This window comes from Tigriopus californicus, chromosome 8 (assembly GCF_007210705.1).
Source record: "Tigriopus californicus strain San Diego chromosome 8, Tcal_SD_v2.1, whole genome shotgun sequence".
Taxonomy (NCBI): domain Eukaryota; kingdom Metazoa; phylum Arthropoda; class Copepoda; order Harpacticoida; family Harpacticidae; genus Tigriopus; species Tigriopus californicus.
The window spans coordinates 9,887,043-9,909,105 of NC_081447.1; the positions used below are offsets into that span (position 1 = coordinate 9,887,043).

The 22,063-nt window shown below is 44.0% G+C and overlaps 4 protein-coding genes across 5 annotated transcripts in view; 3 read left to right on the top strand and 1 right to left on the bottom strand.

Moving 5' to 3' along the window:
• Window positions 1–259: 259 nt before the first annotated feature.
• Window positions 260–3,135, top strand: LOC131884872 (uncharacterized). The gene is made up of 3 exons (XM_059232767.1): window positions 260–667; window positions 731–2,027; window positions 2,969–3,135. Exons 1-3 carry the CDS (start codon window positions 260–262, stop codon window positions 3,133–3,135), a joined length of 1,872 nt encoding a protein of 623 aa, XP_059088750.1.
• Window positions 3,136–8,675: 5,540 nt separating this feature from the next.
• On the top strand, window positions 8,676–10,152 carry LOC131884590 (cytochrome c oxidase subunit 5B, mitochondrial-like). 2 transcript variants are annotated; one of them, XM_059232418.1, is made up of 3 exons: window positions 8,676–8,934; window positions 9,071–9,144; window positions 9,398–9,827. In XM_059232418.1, the coding sequence occupies exons 1-3, from the start codon at window positions 8,823–8,825 to the stop codon at window positions 9,671–9,673; spliced, it is 462 nt and encodes a 153-aa protein (XP_059088401.1). In that variant the 5' UTR covers window positions 8,676–8,822; the 3' UTR covers window positions 9,674–9,827. The 2 variants fall into 2 exon arrangements, with proteins under 2 accessions (XP_059088401.1, XP_059088402.1); XM_059232419.1 differs by lacking the exon at window positions 9,398–9,827 and adding an exon at window positions 9,834–10,152 and having other exon boundaries at window positions 8,681–8,934.
• Window positions 10,153–12,366: 2,214 nt separating this feature from the next.
• On the bottom strand, window positions 12,367–18,375 carry LOC131884489 (tyrosine-protein kinase SRK2-like). The gene is made up of 7 exons (XM_059232289.1): window positions 17,750–18,375; window positions 17,181–17,619; window positions 16,675–17,108; window positions 16,223–16,485; window positions 14,673–14,958; window positions 13,313–13,443; window positions 12,367–13,241 (listed from the first exon to the last, which is right to left on the bottom strand). The coding sequence occupies exons 1-7, from the start codon at window positions 17,787–17,789 to the stop codon at window positions 13,131–13,133; spliced, it is 1,704 nt and encodes a 567-aa protein (XP_059088272.1). The 5' UTR covers window positions 17,790–18,375; the 3' UTR covers window positions 12,367–13,130.
• Window positions 18,376–21,757: 3,382 nt separating this feature from the next.
• The window catches only part of LOC131884490 (histone deacetylase 1-like), a 2,350-nt gene continuing 2,044 nt past the window's right edge, over window positions 21,758–22,063 (top strand). The window contains exon 1 of the mRNA XM_059232290.1: window positions 21,758–21,973. Within this exon, the coding sequence (XP_059088273.1) occupies window positions 21,925–21,973 (49 nt within the window). The 5' untranslated portion in view covers window positions 21,758–21,924. The remainder of the gene's footprint in view (window positions 21,974–22,063) is intronic.

A 22,063-nucleotide genomic window follows, 5' to 3' on the forward strand; every position in this document is an offset into this window, starting at 1 on the left:
AAACTTCCCAGAGACGAGAGGGGAAAATGGGAAGACAATGCGTGCGAATTACCGAGGATTGGGCTCCCTGATTACACGCAGTGGTTGGAGAGACGCGTTCGATTCCATCGCAAAATGCTTCAACAGGACAAGAGGGCCCAGCCCGGCCCACCAGGTCAACGGTACGCCCGGTACGCCTCATCCTCGTCGGCTGACTCGAGTAACAAGGGGCATTCAAAAATGCCACAAGTTTGCGGCTTTAACCGTGCCCGAGAGAAGAATGAGGGTGGCCGAAGCCCAGCTGTGCTTCAACTGCCTGAGCAGGGGCCACCAGGCACGCTTCTGTCGCAGGAACACCTTTTGCTCGGTGACTGACTGCGGGCGAAGGCATCATCCCTTGGTCCATAGTGAGAGGAGAAGCGAACAGTCCGAGGTGGGAGGGGCCCCGGCGGCCACGGTGGCCACTGCGGCCACTGCGGCGATTAGCCCGAATCGCAGGCCGATTGCCTTCAGTATGCTTAAGGCCACCCTCATGGGTCACAATGGCATGAGTAGGGAGGCCTTGGTTTTCGTGGATCCGGGGAGTGACGTGACACTCGTGTCATCCAAGCTGAGAAAGGCCCTCCAACTGAAGAAAGGAAGATCGGTCTCAGTCCCGCTGAGCACGGTGGGAGGCGAGAAAAGGACGGTCAGGATGGCCGAGTATCAGCTCCGGATCAAGAGCCATCTCAGTGGAAGGGTGTTCCCTTAGGTGGCCACAGAGATAGAGGGCAGAAAACTCACCAATGAGTTAACAGGAGCCCAGTGGACAATCGTCAAAGATAGATATCCCCATTTAAGAGATTTGCCTTTACAAGATGTGGGAGGAGAACCCGACTTATTGTTGGGCCTGGATCACGTCGAGTTGCTGGCCCCACGTGAGGTTCGGATGGGCCGACAGGGTGAACCCATCGCCGAGAAGAATTTATTGGGATGGGCAGCCAAGGGTCCCATTGTGGGACGTGCCTCTTCCCCTGCAGGAATTGCGGATAGCCAGGGGACGGTGAGTGTTCATTTCCTCATGGCCGAAGAGGAGCACCGTCTGGCTCACCGTTTCTTCAATGGAGAGGCTCTGGGTACTGAGGTTAAGCCTCAGCCCCTCTGGTCCAACGAGGATCAAGTCGTGCTGGGCCATTTAGAGAAGAACATCCAGAAGTTGGATGGTCAACCGGGCTATATGGTGAAGCTTCCATGGAGACCCCAGGTGGAACAGTTGGGAAGCAACTTGCCTCAGGCCGAACAGAGATGGATGCGCTTGAGACAGAGGCTCTCTAGGGACAGCAGATTCAAGGAGCATTACGAGGGAGCAATTCAGCGTATTTTAACGGAAGGATTTGCCCGTGAGATCTACACCTACGATCCAAGTGAGAAACCATTAGAGGGGGATCCCCGATTAGAATCCGGTCAATTCTTCCTACCACACCAAGGTGTCTACAAAAATGAGCGAAGAGAAAAACTTCGAGTCGTTTTTGATGCTTCAGCCCAAACCTGTGGCCTCAGCTTGAACAAAGTGCTATTCTGTGGGCCCAAACTTCAAACCGAGGTCACCCATGTGTTGACGAGATTCCGAGAGTTTAAGGTGGCGTTCCGTTCGGACATACAAGACATGTTTGCCCGTATCCATCTACACCCCCAAGATGCCAAAAAACATCGGTTTTTGTTCCAAAAGATGGGGGAGAAACTCATTCGGGTCTATCAAATGGACCGACTTACGTTCGGTGATGGACCTAGTCCTTGTGTTGCCATCGCCACCTTGAGAAGAACGGCCAGAGATTTTGGGACCAAGGGGAGCCTAGCCGTTGAATCCATTGAGGAAAATTTTTATGTGGACGATTGGTTGGAGTCGGTCGCTACCCTGGATGTGGCCGAAAGTCTAGCCAAGGAGGTCGATGAGATACTGAAGCAGGGCAATTTCCAGTTGACAAAGTGGTTATCGAATGACGGGCGGTTTTCTCGCATGGAAGCGAATGCTGATCGACGTGACGCCGTCCTTGGTGTTTTTTGGGATAGTGAGCTGGACACCTTAAGTCTGAACTTCACTGAGGGCGCGAAAAAACTACCCAAGATGACCAAAAGAGGATTACTTTCTAAACTTTCCTCTCTTTTTTTCTCCTTTGGGATTCCACTCCCCTTTCACTGTGAAGGCCAAGATCAAAATGAGTGAATTGCACCTGATGGACCTGGATTGGGACCAAGACTTAGAGCACCCGGTGGAGGGGTGTCCCAAAGAAAAAATGAGAATGTTGAAGAAAACAGTTTCATGGTGGAGATCGTGGTGCTCTATGATCACCGCTGTTGGAAAAGAGACCCTTCCGAGATGCCTTTGTCCCTTTCCCCCTCGAGAGTGTGAATTTCAACTGCACACGTTTTGCGACGCGAGTGAAGAGGCCATGTGTAGCGCCGTTTACTTACGAGTGAAGTGGAATGGGACCGTGACAAGTAACTTAGTTATGGCCAAGACCAAAGTGGCACCAAAATCGCCTCAATCAGTGGCTCGTTTAGAGCTCTGTGCTGCGGTGTTAGGAGCTAGACTGGTGGACCACCTGAAAGACGTGTTTCGAGTTCACATATCCAATCGGTTCTTTTGGACGGACTCTGCTTGCACCCGTCAGTGGCTGAGATCGACGGCGTGTTTTTACAAAACTTATGTGGCCAACCGTGTGGGTGAGGTGCAATCACTCTCATCACCGGGAGAGTGGAGATGGCTGCCGGGTACGGAGAATGTGGCTGATGAAGCCACAAGGAGCCTTCTGGTCGGTGATGGCCCATATTTGACTCCTCGCTGGAGGCATGGACCTTCTTTCTTATTGGAGCCAGAAGACAAATGGCCGGCCGATCTTGAGTGTAAGCTGAATGCTGAAGAAATTAAGCCAAAATGGGAGTATTCTACCTTCCCCATCCAGGTGAAGTATCCTCCACCCGTCTTTCAATTCGACTTTGGCACCTACAGATCTTGGAGGTGGGTCTTCTCAAGGCTTGCCAGATGGCGGAGGCTTTCAAAGCTCCCTGCGCGTGATCTTGACCGCCAAGAAACCGTCCTGGATGTTAGTGTGGGAGAAAGTTGGCTCTTGCGACAATGCCAACTCGAATCTTATTTTGAGGACATGTCTATGCTAAAGGAAAGGCGGGGCAAGGAAATGCGAAAAAATCAAAAACTGAAGAACATCTCCATTGGGCCCCTTCATCCTTATCTGGATGAAAATGGTCTGTTGCGAGCAAATGGGCGAATTGGAAAGTCCCTTCTTCCTTTTGACGCAAAATATCCCATCATTCTAGACGGAAAGAGTAGATTGTCCTATCTTCTGGCCCAGCATTACCACCACAAATATCACCACGCGGGCGTGGATTACGTATTGGCTCAGATGAGGGGACGTTTTTGGATCACGCGAGGACGAGAACTGCTAAAAAAGGTGGCAAATCAGTGCCTCTTTTGCAAGATGAGAAGTGCGACTCCATTGACCCAGATCATGGCAGAGTTGCCTGAACGGAGGGTGCGCCCCGCACCTCCTTTTCAGTCCACGTCTGTGGACTTGTTCGGCCCATTCAATATTCGAGTATCCCGAAATAAGACCGAGAAAAGATGGGTGGCATTGTTTGATTGCTTCTGCACCCGAGCCGTACACCTTGAAGTGTGCCCAAGCTTGTCAACGGCCGATTTTCTCAATGTGTTTCGTTGTTTTGTCAACATGAGAGGCCAACCTCAGTACATGTATTCTGACCGAGGAACGAACTTCGTCGGTGCTGAAAAAGCACTCCGGGCACGCTTAGAAGAGATCCACTCTGAGGCAAGAGGGGAGTTGGTTCAAAGGGGGTTGGAGTGGCAGTTCCAAACGTCGTTGTCCCCACATCACGGAGGCCTTCACGAGAGCCTCGTCAAGTCGGCTAAAAGGGCCCTCCAGGCCGTACTACAAGACAAGGGACTAAGGCGAACTCTCACCGAGACAGAGTTTCGGGTCGTGATCTCTGAAGTGATGGGTTTCTTGAACGAGAGACCCTTGTGCTACGTGTCCAGTGATCCCAAAGATGAGAGCCTGTTAACCCCCAACAGTTTTTTACTTCAGCGACCAAACAAGGAATTGCCGCCGGGGTTGTTTCAACTCAGTCCTTACCGTTCCACATATGACTATGTCCAGAGTTTGGTGAACAGGATTTGGGATCAGTGGCAAAAGAACTATTTGCCAACTCTACTGGCTCGAGCAAAATGGCATGCTCAGACGAGAAACTTGGTCGGTGGAGACGTGGTGTTGGTGGTTGATCCCCAAGCCAAGCGAAGTGACTGGAAGGTTGGAACAGTGACCAAGACCTACCCAGACCAGAGAGGAAACGTACGAAGTGTTTCTGTGAAAACGCGGGACGGGATACACCTTCGCCCCATAACTAAATTATGCCTTCTCGAAACTCATGGTCAAGATTCCCCTGAGTGAGATCGTGATTGAGACTCCAACGACTCTCAATGGGGGGGAAAATGAAGAGACGGAAAAAACCTAGGTTTAGTGGGTGGTCGAGCTGAGGGTTGGCCCTCCTGATCCAACAAATAAAAAGTAGCTCGTGCTCGGATATGGACCCGAGACGAGCAAAAAAGAAAAAAAAGACATAACCTGGACCCCGAAACATTTTTGGGAACCCGAGAAAAAGAAAAGAAAAAAAAAAACGGAAGCACATGTTTTTAAGAGATCTGCTGAGAGAAATAAAGGAAAAACATACAGTCCACGCGAACAATACATGTGGTCTAACCATGGAATTTTGACACAAGCCGAGCCTTAACCTCATAGCCCCCTTACGCTGCACGAAATATGTTTTACGCTCTGCACTCCAGAGGGCGCTTTGTCATTCAGCCTCTACCAAAAAGAGTGCCGATTGGGCCAATTCCTTGTTATTGAATTATAATGCGTTTGTGTTGCTTTTGACTAATTCTATCAAAATCTCATTTTCAATTAGTGCCTCGGGTCACATAATGTCCGGAAAAGAAATTGCGTTCAAGGCAAGGCAAGAGCAGTTTATGTAGCAATCTACCGTGCCTCTTCCCGTTTTCTTTGGGACGTGTGACGTTACAAATAAGGGCCCTTATTCAGACATGAACCCTTTTGATTAGGAACGCTTGTTTGTGGATGAACTTTCATGTGGATGATATCTCAAATCTTAATTTTGTCGACCAATAGGAAAAAAAATCACTCACTGATGCGGTATGGTCTACTTCGAGAGGAAAAATTCATCTGTCAACAGAACAAAATTTGTTTTTTTTTTGTTTTTTTTTATTAATCAGTTGTTCAAAACATGGAGTTCGGAGCACATCGGGATCGGGGGAGAGAAAGATTTCTTACCAATTTGAAGGAGGTTCTCCTAATTTGCCGTGATTGTACCAATCTCAGGCCTTTTATGAAATAGTTCAAATATGATATTGCTTCTCCATTACAAACAATCCATATTTTATCTTTTTACATGTATAACATGTCCAAAATTTTGATCATTTCTAAAATCCGCGTCAAAAATCAAGACGAGCCAGACAAAGCCGATTCAGCCGAGTTGAGCGTGACCACTAGGTCTTCGCCTTTCCATGAGTCAAAGAGCCCAACTGACCCGTACCGAATGTAGATTGGTCAATACCAAATCTTTGGAAAAAAAATCTGAATTATTGACTCGTAAATGGTGCAAGAGATCGTCGGAAAGATCCTAAACTGCTTTAATTGATCCGTTACCATTGGCTCAAGGTGACGAATATTGCCACTTTATGTACTGGTCAGCTGATGCGAACGTCGAGAGTGCCATCATTGTTGGTGGACTCCTCACTCACTTCGTCAGTCAGCTATTCTAACTTCATTCCTTTCTCAGTGCTGCCAGATGGCCATTCTTTCAGACAAAATATCCAAAAGTGGTTAGTTTTGAAACTAGATGGCCACTACCGATGGAGACCAATTAAATAATCACGGGAGGTTGCAACTTGGGCTGCCAATTTACAATTTCAATGCCATATGACATTACTGGTGGAATGTTGGAAACCCGCTAATAAGCCTCATAAAGTAACCCTGATTTTACTTTCTTCAAACCAGGGTTGCTCTTTGCTCAGACTAAACATTTTACCCCGTGATGTAATCGCTGGGTGCTTCACTTTTCAAGTTTTTCGGCAACCTTGATTTTGAAAATTTATTTGATCCCATCACTAAGGCCACGAGAAATATTGATGACCTCCGACCAATAAGGTCCTTTATTTGCAACGTCAGAGGGCCCAAACAAAACGGGAAGACGCATGGTAGATTATTCAATAAACTACCGTAGACGTGCCATGAAAGCAAGTTCTTTTCAGGACAAAGGAATTTGCCAAAAACAACACAAACGCATTCTAATTCAATAAAGAGAAATCGGCCCTTTATTTGGTAGAGGCTGACTCACAGAGCGCCCTCTGATGTGCAGAACGTAAGCCATTTTTTGTGCAGCCAATGGGGCTACAATTTGGCCACCAATGAACCTTGAGAAGGAACAGGTGCAGGATTAAGTTCTGGAAGATAGCCACTAGATGGCGGTACCCCAAAGGTCAAAGTTCAGACAGGAATCATTAAGTAGCTTTTGGGACCACATAATCTCCGATTTTATTAAGATGCGATTGCAAAATTAGTTTCTGTTTGTGCTAGGGGACCCATACTACATTTTCCACTCATTTCGAGACAATTGCATTGGTTATAATAAAAAAGAAATGACCTTTTAGATTGCTTACAAGGTTGAGGATTCAATAATATTCTTGACAATCTGTCAAAAGCGGTAATGTGAGGTTATTACATTCAGTGTCCTGCACTTATAACTTATCAATGAGGGATGAGAATGGTTAGAATTTCAGAAAGAACAAATCATGTAAGCCCCAAAGACGGCAAGAGAGCAGCCAAAATTGCGTTTTTTTCGGCATATAAATTCAAACATCTCATAGGTTTGCTCATCTGAAACTCATGGAAAGACTTGAATGTAACATAACTGATAAATTTGAATGACTTATCAAAGTTCTATTTCCAAATAAAGTCCAAACTGGCAAGTAAAAATTAAAGCCCTTTTTGGTTCTGAAGTCTCCTTTGTTAGATTTTGACACACCTAAACTATTTCTTGGTTTTCCTTAACAATATGAATACTGACACAAAAAGACCTTGAAGGGAGGTTCATTTTGGCTGGTGTGTCAAAAGTAATCACAATCCTGTATGTTTTGAGATTTTCATTGCAACTTAAAGATTTTTTGCCTTTTATTTCCAGCCAAACTGATGGAATACATTTATTGCCTTAAAAACAGTTCCTAGGCACAGGACCAGGAATATAATAATCTCTCATTTCTGCTCTTGACGTAATGTCAAGAAAATTATTGAATCACTCAACCTTGTAAGCAATTCAAATGTTCATTACTTTGTTGCCACAATGTATGCAGTTATCTCAAAATGAATGGAAAATGTAGTATGGGTTCCCTACCACAAACCAAAACTAGTTTTGCAACCGCATCTTGATAAAACCGGAGACTCTGTGGTCTCACAAGCTACTTAACAATGCCTGTTCCAACTTGTTTGTTTACCTTTGGGGTATTGCCATCTAGTGGTTGGTTTCAAGAACATGATCTTGCACGTGTTTATACCCAAGGTTCATTGTAAGTGTTGACTTTTGAAATTGAATTATCCGAAGAAAGATACCCCTTAAATGCGCTAACAAATGGTTACTTTGATAGACTGCTGATCCCAGTTTGACTTATTAAGAGTTTTTAATTGGAGATGATAAAAAATTCGTGGTCAATGGGGACATATAGTAAATGAAACCACCACACAGACAGGCAACTGACGGAACAAACATATGGGACTTGCGAAGTGAAGGAAACACAGGAAATGATAGAGGAAGGAAGCTTGATTTTTGTTGTTCAGCAAAGAAAACATTACTCTTAGTTGATACCCTGATACCTATAATTTTTTCATGATTAGGTACATTGTCTGACAAATCAAATAAATTTACCTTTGGTAGAGTTCTGTCACACTGAAGTGCAATCCTGACTTAACATCATAATACCATTTGCTCAAATAAGTTTGGCAAATTGAATCAAATGACCAATGCTTTGTGTGCATGGTATAGGTAAGCATGGCACCTTGTCTCCACTTTTGCTCCATGAAACCAAGTCAGATGACTATTTTCCCCTACTCTTCATTAGACTGATATCAAGGATCAGGTCCTCTATAAGGGCAGAGCTATATTCAAATAAAAATTCTTGATCAATGGTTCAAATTTCTGACTAGTTTGAGTAAACAGTGTGAGGATAGTGAGCCATGATGATAAATCATACCAAAAAAATATATGTGTTTGAATTTTTGCAACATAACTCTTGTGATGATTAAATTGCATACTTAACTCCCATCGTGGGTTAGGTGTGACTTGGTTATCCTTTTTTCTCTCTAGGGCGCCAAACTAGAGGTTTCATTGCTTTCCTATGCCTAATCCTTTGATAGAGATTCCCGTTATGTTTTGAGATGAGTACAGTGGTGCTAATTCCGAATATTGATTCCCTATATGGGTACTAGATCTACAATTTCCAATCGAATTAGGGCTGATTATGACTGCTAAGTGGCTAGTTCTGGTATCCGTCTGAAATGACCACCAAATGGCCACTTTTGAGCCCGACTTTGGCCTCTAATGCCGCTGCGTTTCTAGCAAGCCTGTTGCCTTGTGCCTTTTCTGCCTGGCTTCTTCCTCGTTCCATCATCCATTGATCGTCTGAATTTGTGACTGATTCTTCTGTGCTCGGTGGGATTGATTTGTAAGTCTCCATCCAGCCAACCGCCAACTCATCCCAGAAGATGGCGTCTAACCTATTGTTGCGATCCTCGAGCCGTTTGGTGGGCTCATGCCCGTGGGCTCAAGCCACCCAAAAGTCGCTCACCACGTCGGCCGTCATCAAGAAGGATTACGGTAAGTGTCCATGGCGTGTGGATGAATGGACGTCGGGATGTGGTGGGGGTGGGGGTGGGGCACGGGTCTGAGAGATGGACGGAGGATGTCTGACTTATCTAATGGCTTGTTCCCTTGTTCCACTTGTTCATTTCAGTGATGGCTGATCCGTTGGACCACGCCACTGGAGTGGAAAAGTTCGAGCTTTTGGCCAAGAAGGAAGGCAACGATGTGAGTATCATGGGCGAGCCCGCAGCCGCACAGTTCGTTTCTTAGGCACGGGTACAAGTCTCAGGGACAAAGGGCAGGCAGGGTTAAAAAGGTGGATTCAAGGCCATGGATCAACCCGATCACGGCAGGAAGTGGACGTGCGTGCCACTCATGCGAAGTTAGACCCAGGAATTGCTTTTGCCTCTGGGCTGACTGATAAGTGGCATAGACTGGCCCACCACCTGCATTGTTCCTTCCTTTCATCCTATTGCAGAACCCTTTTACTACGTATGTCATGAAACCGGGTTCGGTGGCCGGCTCACTCCGGCATCCGATCATGGTGCCGTCCACGCAGTCCTCCCGCGTGGTGGGCTGTTCGTGTGAGCACGACTATGACGAGGTGGTCTGGTTCAAGCTAGCCAAAGGGCCGCCCCAGCAATGCGAATGCGGCCATTACTTCAAGTTGGTCGAGCATGATCCCTTGGATCGGAGCGTATCGCCCATGTACGGCATGGGCTACGGCTCCGGTCTGTCCATGTTCAAATACTAAATCCATCGAAGGCAGCGTCGTCGTTCTTGGTTCCTGATTGCCTTTGTCCCTGGGTGTCTGCCTGCCTCCTGCCCTCTTTTCCTGCCACCCGCCTGATCTCATGATCGGAAGAGTTCTTGTCTGGCCCGGCCTCACTCTGGTCTCGTTTGTCTTTTTGCAGGATCCCTTCTTTCTGAGGAGCAAACCCAGGGGCAAGGGAACCAAGGACGACCCCACCATTGTGAACGCTTTGGACACGTACCGAATGGTGGGCTGCGTGTGCTCCAAGACCGACACCAACATTAAGTGGATGTGGCTCTACGAAAACAAACCCAAGCGATGCGAGTGCGGCTACTGGTTCCAATTGAAGGCCCACCCTGCCCCTGACCGTTACAAGATGCCCCTGTAAATTCAACAATGAAACTCGTCCGCCGGGTCATGTTTTGCGCTCTGTAGAAAGAATAAACACATCCAATATAAATAAACCGCCTGTTTCTGAACAGCCGCTTATTTGATCAATGCCTTAATGAAGCGGTGTCACCAAGCCATGGCACCAAGACTCTTAGACCAAGAGAGAACATTGGTACGGTGTACATCCGTCCAGTGCGTTCGACTTTCGGGTTGTCAAAACCATCAGGAATTCTGGACTTTAGTAATATTCATGCCGTGAAATGAGACTTGGGTGTTTTAAGACCTCATTCTTCGAGTTTCAACTTGAGAATGCTCGTTTCACCTTCGACCTTGAGTAGACTATCTTTCTTAAATTATAGGGAATTCAAATTAAAGGAGAAGGCCGTTTTTTAAAACTAAATGAACAATTCTCCAGATTCTTCGGCCGTAACATAATTTGATAATTAGAGAAAAACAAAAATGCAGATCAGTCATAATGCTAACATTTTTTCTCCCTCCCCCTTCCCGACATACTCGTATCTTTCGTTATTCTTGAATATCGGAGAATATCGGCTTTAGCTTTCTAATAATGAACAGAACGGTCATGAATGTGAGCGGCTTCTCAATTTTTCGAGTGATTCTATTACATTTTGAATATTCCAATTGCGGCATTGAGGGAGAAGAAAATATTCAGCCTAAATGAAGAAGTATTGCGCCAATACCAACCTTTCTAGACTCTCCCGACAAGAGAGCTCTCTCATATCTTTAATTATCTTTGGACCTTTGAGTGGACCTTGGACCTTTGGAATTTGAGTGCAGTTTAAATGGGGCCAAACATATTTGAATGAATATGCAAATCTAATGACTTGCTAAGCTCCTCCCTGGTCCATTAATGATTTTACATTATTTTTCAAAATTGGAATTCATGAAGCAAAGACACCTCAAAAGTAAGAATAGTTTTTGGTTTAGGTTACCAAGAACCAGTGATGGGCATCACTGATTTAAAAGTTTACGTTGTCTATTGTCAAATAATTATTTAAAAGTTGACTTTCTTCATCCTTAGTTCATTGTTTCCCAATTCCTCAAATGACAAAAGCCTAAATTGACCTTGAAACAAAAGACAAATCGCTTAAATTTTGCCAAAGCACACAAAAATTGGACAGTGGAGGATTGGAAGCAGGTGATATGGACTGATGAAAGTTCCTTTGAATTGTTCCATCCTACAAATGGTCAAAATGATCGCGTTTGGGCTAAAAGTCCAGCAAACATTCCTCCTCGACTGACAGTGAAAAATCACCCTAAGATCATGGTTTGGGGGCAATGTGTATACAATGGAGTATCCAGGCTGCATTTCATCCCTCCAAAACAAATGGTCAACACAGATTATTATGTGAACAGCATTCTGAAGGAAGAGGAATAACTGGTCCAATCTCAGAAAGGAAATTGTGTCCCAAGATGTCTGAGGCTTTGTGGATGCNAACACACAAAAGTTGGATAGTGGAGGATTGGAAGCAGGTGATATGGACTGATGAAAGTCCCTTTGAATTGTTCCATCCTACAAATGGTCAAAATGATCGCATTTGGGCTAAAAGTCCAGCAAACATTCCTCCTCGACTGACAGTGAAAAATCCCCCTAATATCATAGTTTGGGGGGCAATGGGTATACAATGGAGTATCCAGGCTCCATTTCATCCCTCCAAAACAAATGGTCAACACAGATTATTATGTGAACAGCATTCTGAAAGAAGAGGAATAACTGGTCCAATCTCAGAAAGGAAATTGTGTCCCAAGATGTCTGAGGCTTTGTGGATGCAAGATGGTGCACCAAATCATGCTTCTAGGATCTCACAGCAATGATGTCAAGACCACTTTCCTAGGTTTTGGGCCAAGGGTGAATGGCCAGGCAACTCTCCAGATTTAAATCCCATCGAAAATCTGTGGTCAATCCTCCAAACCAACCTGGACAAAGCCAAGCCTCCAACTACCCTTGCGCAGTTGGAAAGCGCCCTCAAAAAAGGAATAGATTGGAATCAAGGCGGAATCACTCAATAATTTGGTTTTAAGTATGCCATCAAGGATCACCGCTGTGATCAAGGCCAAAGGGAGATATGCTCATAAATAAATGAGAAATGAAATGTAATATTTTATCCGTCAAATTCGAAAACCAAGAATAGGCAAAGACTTTTGGGACAACCTGTAAGTAAACCTTTTATGTCAATTCATCCAATATGAAAACTACAGCTTAAACAAGCTTTGTACTTTTAGAAAGTAGACCTTTAGACCTTTGTTGATATTACGAGCCAGGCAAATCACAATGTTTAAACTAGAGGCTTGGAAATGTTTATTATAATATTGTAGCGACGAATCAATACGACGACAAATGGTACAAAACAGCTCTTTGGTAGATAAGAGTCAGAACACGGGCAGCAATATATGAAATCAGAGTCATTGATTGATAGTTAAAAGGACATCATTCATGGTGCTGTCATTATGATGAATTATTTTCAATTACTGCGTATATTTGGTCTCTAGAAAAAACTGCGAAAATAGTGACTAGATTGGCCGAAATTTCTAGATTTTCTGAAACGTTAAAAAGAAATAGTACTGCTTCTTGGAAGAAAGATTCATACGATCCGAGTACTAAAATGGTCATCGATCGTCGTCAAAGTGAGGGTGGGTGTTAAATTGTCTTCAGGGTGCTTCGATACAGACGAACTTAGGGGTGGGTAATCTGACATGAGGAAAACTTGCAGTTTATCTTGAAGAAATGTTTAGGGGACGAATCTACTTCCCACTGTAAAATGGAATATCCGGTTGCATGGAAACCAGTTTGACTGAAAGTGAAAATCAGGTAAATTAAATGTTCATCCGATCTTAACTCGAGTAAGTGAGGTCCAAACATACTGATTGACTTGATCATTGCATAGTGCCACATCAGTTTTGCTCTTTTATGCCACTAATGCCCTTTTCTTAAAAAAAACAAGTAAAGTATCCCATCTTTTCCTGATTGCTTAAAATGAGGGGGACATAGCTGCAAGTTTCATTTTTGATTGAGATCATCAGAATAGGTATAGTGGAATAACTCTGTTTACTCCATGTATTGATTTTGAGTGGTGATGTTAAAATCTTCGAACATGTGAGTCAAGAACTCAAATGTTGGTCTCTTGAAAGGATCTCGGTTCCAAGCTTCAAGCATAATCTGAAATAAAGATTTAGGTTGACAAATTGCTGTGAGATTGGAGCTCATCTCTGATAGAGACAATTAATTACCTTGTAAACGTTGGACTGAGCAATAGCAACCTCTTTAGGCATGGACTTAGATTCTGGGTAGGAGATGTGAGACGGTTGAGCCATTCGATATCCTCGTTCTACCTGGTCGATGACCTCTCGATTATTCATACCTATGAGTAAAAGCCACAATTTTCAAAAAAATAAACTTCAATTCAGAGAATGCTTCTGACTAGCTAACCTATAAACAAGGGAAATTTCACATCGAGCGTCGAGGCTTTGTTAGTTAAAGAAATTGATCGACCAGACACACTCAAGTTGGATTTGGATCCCTTGGCTTATAATTGAAAACTCATAGTACGCTAAAATGTGCACTTGATGAGTCAATAAGCGTCAGTAATCATCACTGACAGTAGATTTTTGTCATGGAGCATTCCCACTCTTTTGGCCACTTGATTAGTATTGAACTAGTATTAGCTGGCAATGATCTTTATGGGAAGCTACAAGTTTAACATTACAAAAATACTGAGAAGAGAGATCAGTCTCAGCTAAATCCAAATAACCCCTCACTTATCCAATGGAGCATTAATTAGTAACCCAAGGCTTATACCTTCAGTTGTTTTGGAAATTCGAATTTATGGTCGGCCACTGTCATCATGTCTCCCTTGAAACGAAGCTACATTCATCAAATGGCTATTTACTAACGAGCTACGTAGTATCCCTCTTGAATAAACGGACATCAGCATTTGGATGAAAACCAGTTGGCGCAACGCTCTCTACCAAGTGACAATTGGTTATTTGAGTAAGACACACACTGTCTCAAATGAGAAACACATCTTTTATGTTTCAATCGACAACCGTGAAATGTACGCGATACTTATCGGCCTCACAGGCTTTACCTTAATTGAGCTTTTCGCAAGTATTACCGTCTATCTAACTTTCTCATTGTCATGTTAGGAGCTTGTGTAGCAGAGTGGTTTAAGTAGCAACGCATCCATGACAAGAATCTGTTCTCGGTGTCGTGGGTTCAATCACCGAAGCCTGAAGTTAATATTTCATCCTCAACAAATAGTTTCGGACGTGATTGGTATTCAACAATCAACCAAGACGATATCTCACCAAGGGAAATTAAATATTTGTCGAGGAAATTTACTCAAAACATCCAGAGGTCGCACAGTATCTGACAGACAATTCACGATGCTCTGCTACCTCACAAGTACCGACAAGTCTTTATTTGTAGTTAGAATTCTACCGTTGCTTCAGCACAAACTAAAAAAGACCCCTCAAATCTTTCTTTCTCTCTTTCTACTTGCATTTCAGGGCCTCCCCATTAGGCAATATGATCTAGACTGAGGTTATGTTGCACATCACTGATATCAGTTTTGCTGGATCACTATCTTACCGGGATATGGTACTTGTCCATAGGTGAAGAGTTCCATGAGGAGAATTCCAAATGACCAGACGTCAGATTTGACAGTGAATTTACCGAACGAAATGGCTTCGGGTGCCGTCCATTTCACAGGGAATCTTGCTCCTTGATGAGCCGAGTATTCGTTGTCCACTATAACTCGAGCTAAGCCAAAATCAGCCACTTTTGTCAACAGATTCTCGCCTATTAGCACATTTCTAGCTGCCAAATCTCTATGAATTAATCCCCTTCGTTCCAGGTGAGCCATTCCACTTGCAACCTGAAAAGTGAGAAATAGGTTTTTCATGTGTATTCAGTTTAGGAGAAAATGATGATTTTGTTAAAGCCGCAAAATAAGTTGGTTCATTACAGCGGACAATAGAGCAAAAAAATAAAAGCTAGGGGACCTTGGAACAACAAATCAAGCCATGCATCCATAACTATTCTTAACCAGGGCGTATGCAAGGGTTTTTGACGGGAGACTAATGTCAAGTTTGACATTTTTTACTATTCCAATGTGCTTGCGATAGAAAAGTTTTCAAGAAGCAGCCTTTCAACGGATTGAATGAGTTCGTTTTCAATTTCTTGCTCTTGGAGATATTGCGAAGGACATACTAGTATGAATGGCTACACTTTCGTTAACCACACTGGGTAGTTTGTCAAAAAGTTTAAATTTGTTGAAAACCCCGCTTTTTGTTTATTAGCTTTATATGTCACGAACAAAAATGCCCCTAAAATTCATTTGGTGGGAAAACGACGTTTTATCGCCCTCAAAAACTCTGAAACAGCTTACAAACATTTCAAATTTTGCACAAATTACCACCACCTAAATCACCTGGAGACAACGCCACCCATCTTTTTATTCCAACAGAAAGACACAGATTTGAAAAATGTGAGCCAGCAAAGGGGAAAGCATCGATCTTTAAAATACCTACTGCTCTCTTTAAGTGGTGTAGACGGTGCCAAAATATTGGTTTCTGAAACGTGGTTTTCCCAAAATGATTCAACTTCTGTCATTTTTTTAAATTATAAACGCCACCTAGCATAGAAAGGGCTTTTTAATCATGGCTTTAAATTTCTTAAAAAGTTCATCGGTCTGTAATAATAAGGATGTTCCGATTTTTGCACATCGCCCTTTGCAGGCTACAATGATTTGTTTATGGGCCATTTTAGTGATGGAGGATTGCTTTCAATGAAGTGTTGGGAACATCAAAACAGAAACCAAATCATGTCAAAGTAAAATTAGTTAGGGTGCAGTGTCTAGTGCAGTTTTCTAACACGAGAGAGGTCCTGGGTTTATTTACTTCTCTCCGATTATTCAACAGAAAACTTTAAACCATAACCACAAAAAACAGGATGGAGAGCCATTCTGAGACGGCTATGACACAGCCCCTCGGAATTGCGAACAAACGATGCAATGGCTCGTGTCCCTTGTCGAGCGAGCACCCGAAATACAAAAAAAAAACTGAACGTGGTAGAGGAAAGAAACCACCGCAGGAGCTTTAGTTGAACAACATGAAAGCGATTTAATAAAGATTTCTTACCTGGGCAGCAATGGAAATGAGGCTATCAAAACTGAGCTTCATCTTGGACTCGTCCTTGCGCAAGAAATCAAGGAGAGCTCCATTGATCATGAATTCGGTAATGATATAAAACGGCTCCTGATCTGTGCACACAGCGTACATAGCCACCAAGTGAGGATGAGAAAACTTTTTCATGATTTCTGCCTCTTGCAAAAACGCTTCGGGTGACATTGTGTTCGGTTTGAGAGTCTTAACTGCCACCTCCACTCGTCCTTGCCAAGTTCCTGCAGGAAAAAAATTACAACCATGCGCAATGTTAAAAAATAAACGAGGTTTCGTTCCCACTGCAAGTCAGAATCACAAAAAAATGACCCCATCACTTTTAACGGGATAGTCCATAGAGTTTTAGTGATGTTTGAAAGACTCACTGTCCCTCTATATCTCCATCTATCAGTAGAGGGGGGGGGGCTTACCTTTCCACACTTCACCGAAATTTCCGGCCCCTAACTTTTTGATGAGGGTGATCTGCGACCGGGGAATTTCATACTGGTCCCGCGTGGCATACTCAAGAGCATTGCCACGAGCTTCCCGCGGCTGAGTTTTCGGACACGGTTTGGTGAGCTGACAACAAAGCCCTTTGCATAACGCACTCTGATAACCGGCCACCAAATCCGGGAGCGAGTTGAAAGTCTGACGGGTGGTTATGTAGTAACCTCGGTTGTTGTCCAGAGGCTTGATTTTGTAGTGCTTGACATGGTAGGTGCGCTCTTGGTCGTAATCTTTGATACTGAGGGCGAATCCACCGGGATTCTGTTCACTTTCGCGAATCAGGAATGTGCCTCGGGCATTGATATGGGCCATCAGATACTCTTCAGCCTCGCGTCGGGATATTTGACCAAAAAACCACCTGAATCAGAGCCACGGTATCAATGCGGGCTCAATACTCTCCCCAGGGTTCTACCGTTCAAATTCTACTTACTCTTGGCTCTCAATCGAGCTCTGGAATGCCACGTAATTCCGCGGAATATGGCCTTTGGCCCCGGACTCCAAGTGAATGGCCACCCACCAATCCGGATCGGAGTCGTCGATGATTTCCATCACGTCCCCTTTATTGAAGCTCATGTCACCGCACTCTGATCCCTGGTATGTATAGAGAGCCACCACCATTTGCCCACGAATGGTACCACGCCCACTACCTCCGGTGCCAGTAGCCACCCCACCGCCGGCCCCATTGTTGACAGCATTTTGAGCCAAAATGTGAGAGGGTGAATGACCATGGTAGTTATTCATGACGGAACGGTGATGGCCATTGGGCGGTGGTTGGGCGGTTTTGCCATTGCGAAGGGCATTCTCTTTGTCACTTCCGCGGATTCGATCGGCCCGTCCTAAACCGCCATCTCGGCCACCCGATCCCGTATCTATAAAACAGCGAGAACGCATGAATCGTATGACCCTGGCACAATCTACAAGAACTGAGCGAACGTGCGTGACTCATAAAACAGCCTGTCAACCCAGTGTCACACGAGGGGTTTTCCTCCTCCTTCTTACCAGGATTACGGGCTTTGTCCTTGGTGGCGCAATTGCCCATGCTGGTGGGCCGATGCTCACGCCCACCCAACCACAGCGGTCCACCTTTGTTCAGCTCAACCCCAGCGCCAGGCTTTTAACCCGCAGGGACCAAGGACCCACCGGGGCGTAGCTGGTGAGGGTGGGACGGGTAGGGTGAGCTTATGAGTACGTCGTAGTTAGCGAGACCGGAGCAGGATGAGGGCCGGCCAAGTGCGTGGGTGCCCCACTGTATCCATGAACGGCCAGCCGGTTAATCCGAGGTGGGTGGAGCGGGCGACTCACATACTCCTCGGCCCTGATATGCCTCGGGACAAGACGGTGTGGGTCGGGTTTGAACCCACCAATCCCCAGGTCCCGGACGAGTAAGGCCAGAGCCCAGCGGTCCGATGGAGGCGGGCCGGGGATTTCCTGGTGGCCCGGTGGTCGGGTTTTCTGAATGAGGGAAATTCCTCAATCGCGTGGATAAGGACCGATTAGTCGTCCCATCAATCCTGCCACTGTGTTTATACCGCCGGTGGTGATTGGACAGAGCCCGACAGACCGACTTCGAGGACGAGGAAGCGATGGACTTGGTGGTGATGTTTTTACCCCCTCCACATTATTATTTCTTGGATCTTATTGTGCTGTTGACTGCCCACTGCCCACTGCTGAGTTGCCTCGGATGGCGGGCGCTGAATTCCTAGCCAGGCCGGCTGACGAGCTCGATAATAGTGGTGGTGGTGGGATCGAGTCGGATCGGTCGGATCCACAAAATGACTGCATGGAGTTGACCTCTCTCTTTCTAGATCTCTCTCTTTGAGCTCTTTCTCTCCGCGCTCCTGGCCATGGCTCTCCCGGTAGGCCAGCCCGGCTGCTCTGGTCTTTCTCTCTCGCAGAATCTCGGTCTCGGCCGTCTCCTTTTTTTCGGTGAATCACCCCCCGTGGCTGGCTTAAGGCTGGCCGATTCGGGCGATCGATGGGGGCCGAGTTCCTCCCGGTTCAGAATAAGGCCATCACTCGGCAGTCTGGGCTCTCAGCCGGTCTATGCAACTAAGGCGGGTCAAATGATCACTCTGGCCATGCTCTGGCCCAACCACCCTCTTCGTTCGGCATCGCCCTTCAATCATGGGCCAAGTCTATGATCATCGTAAGTCCTCAACTACCGAGGTTTCCAAATTCGTGTTTATTCTCAGGCATGGCTGGATATTATTAGCATGTTTCTTAATTTCGAATTCGGAGGAGATTCTGCTTATCATACGTTTTTCCAAAAAAGGTTATAACATATGTATTTGGTTTGGGTACTCAGGGATTTTTGTGTGAGGAACAAATTTGATATGAGACCCCAGGCCTCCCCATAAGCCTAAAGGCTTGTTTTCTTGTTTATATCCAAATTCATTCATAAAACGAGAGGTTGGTTTCAATTGAAATGGTTCTGATATCAGGGTTGTTTCCGTAACAATAGTTCTTGAAAAGATATTTCAGTGTATCAGTGTAGAAACTGTAGGTGTTATTGTTGCTTGGAATCAGCCATCACGTTTGAATGAAAGACTTGCAGGAAATTGGACTTTTGATAGAATTTTCCGCATTTCTTGTGTACCATCTTTGGCTGCGAAATACTGCCTTTTAAAATATGTGCCCACCTTCATGGCAAGTCAATATTTGGAACCTCTCGGTCTTTTAGGCTACCGGCAATTCGTCCCGGTTTGAAATTCGAGTTTGCGTTTTACTGGTTCCCGCTGGGTGATCACTGATCACAGACTGGTCCATGCAAGTTCCACATCGTTTGAAACAGCTATGTTCACATTACGCCCTTCGAGAGGTGTAAAGCCAATTATCAGCCACGATAGAATATAATCTCCATCCCAAACGTACTCTTTTTCTTGTTAAGATTTCTAAATGTATTTGTCCTAGATCGTTCTTCCGACCGATTCTAACAAGTTTCTTCCAGCTTGTGGGACCCAGATTTTGTGTGCTCTGGGTTGCCAAATGCGAAACGTAAGTAAACCTCTGCATCTAAATTTCAGCCGGCGTTCGCTACTTGACTCCCCTCCTCTCTTAGCCTGTAGGGACCGCGAGGTAGGAGTTAAACAAACTCTAGCGGCCAAAAAAAGGAAAAAGAGCGTTAGTAGGGAAGAACCATGACTTTTTTGCTTCATTCAAATCTTTTGACATCATGTGAGAAGACAGATGTAAAGAAAAGTGATTACACTTCTTATGAATGATTTGAGGTTATGCAAGATTGTAAAATAAGAGTGATGAGTAAAGACTTTATTAGTGTGTAGTTTAAATATCTTGTATTTTGGGACATTTTCAAACATTCAGGGGTTTTTGACCAAATTTCCGAAAAAATAATAGTTTTGGTGTCTAATGCTTCTAAAATTAGACATTTTTCTGTCCATTTTTTTGCTTAGGAAATTCAACCCTGCCTCCAGTGGTTTTTATTGCAATACTGGACTGAACTGGTCAATGAACAAGACTGTTCATGTAGCCTAACTTAGCATTGCATTTATCCAAATCTTGGCTACGTCGTTCTTTAGCAAGATAAAGCAATTGAAAGTGCAAAATACAAAAACCACTCTTTTTCCAACTAGTCTTCAAAAAAATTAAAAAGAGTGTTAATAGTGTTTAAAGTGTTTTGTGACACAAGTACACCAAAATAAAAGTCCAAAGAAAATAACCCATTTATTACAGCCTCTTTTCAACACAACTGGCCATTTAATTTCAGTAAGTAATTGATAGTTGACAAATTCATTAGATAAAGTATGGTGAATTTCATTACTTAGGAGAGCTGTTTTGACTCAATCAAAAATTAATTATAAAAACTCAGTGGTGTATAGAGTCTCAAATTTCACACTTACTATTTAATAAAAAACAGTAGCAAATTACATTATTTGTGAATCAAATATTTTCATTTTCTCTACTATTAGGGCTGTTCTTTTAGTATTTGGCCTGTTTAAAAAAAAATACTTTTTCTATATTTTACTAGAAGCAATGGAATATTTCAGTGTCTCTAGTGATGAGAGTTCTTATTTAGCATTGAATAGTAATGCCACCACACAAATAACTGAATTGACTTTTTTCCAAGGAATCTAGTCCAACTTCTTAACCCTTATTCTTTATCATCAAACTTGATGTATGAGTTGTTCAAACAATAAACAACCTTTATTGCATTGTTGTAGAACTATCAACAGGAGTAATGGGATCAAATGATTATCATAATTAAATGAAGGGTACCAGAAAGCTTGGAAAGAAAAGGCATTAGTTAATTTCCAAGGAATGAGTTATTATCAATTACAAAATTGCCTTAGTTTGATGTAAGAATAATCAGGGTGATATTTTGAGGCTTACTAATGGTTTTCCAACATGCCATTGCTAATTTGATATCATTGGAAAGAAATCAATATTAGCAACATCCTTCTGTGACTACTTATTTGATGGTATCAATAATCCAGTTCTTTTAGGAGTTTTTATATTGCTGAATATCTCATTCAAATTTACCTCAAAATCTTATTTGATAAGTTGTTCAGGATAGAGCTTGCACAATTGGAAACCAACATTGTCAGCACGTTAACATCAATTGTTGTCTAGGGTTGTTAATTCTATTTCTTTACAACAACTCAAGAACAGAGGGTACAGAGCAGAGGGTATACTAGCGCTGTCTTTCCTTTTTTTGCCGCGAGATGTCTCATTATGAAATAAGCAGTTCCTATTGGCTTTACACCGGAGAGGGTTCGTTCCGTTCGTTCAGGCTAGCCAGACCACGCTCCCGAGAGGTGCAATTTAGCGGCCTTTTGGAAGGTGACGGAGCGACACTGAAGAAGATATTTTTTGTTCAACAATCAAAAAAGTATGATTGAGCTTCACCAAATATGGTACACCAATGATAACGCAAATAGACCCATTTTTCCAATACTTTCAAAATTACATATCTCCGCATCATTACCATAGACAGAATAACTAGAACCTTTCACGCCACTCGTGTCAAGCCCTCGTTGCCTCTGTCGTCGTCACGCTGGTTCGAGAGTTGCGTGAGTTTTGTTTCGGAAGAGCAGTTTGGAGAGTGGAGACGCCAAAGAAGTTGCGTGGAAAAGAGCTCAGAGATTCAAAAGGCGCTAGGGCTTCAATTCCCGAGTTTCTCAGGATTTTGTGAGTCCAAACTTCGGCGATCTTTCATCATGACTCTCGCACCACACAGCAGGAAGAAGATTTGCTATTATTATGACAGTAAGTATTCCGTATTTCCTCTGAAATCACGTTATTAGTTCACTAACTATTGGCCCGCTTCGCCCGTTCAGCTGCGCTAACAAAGCTTGG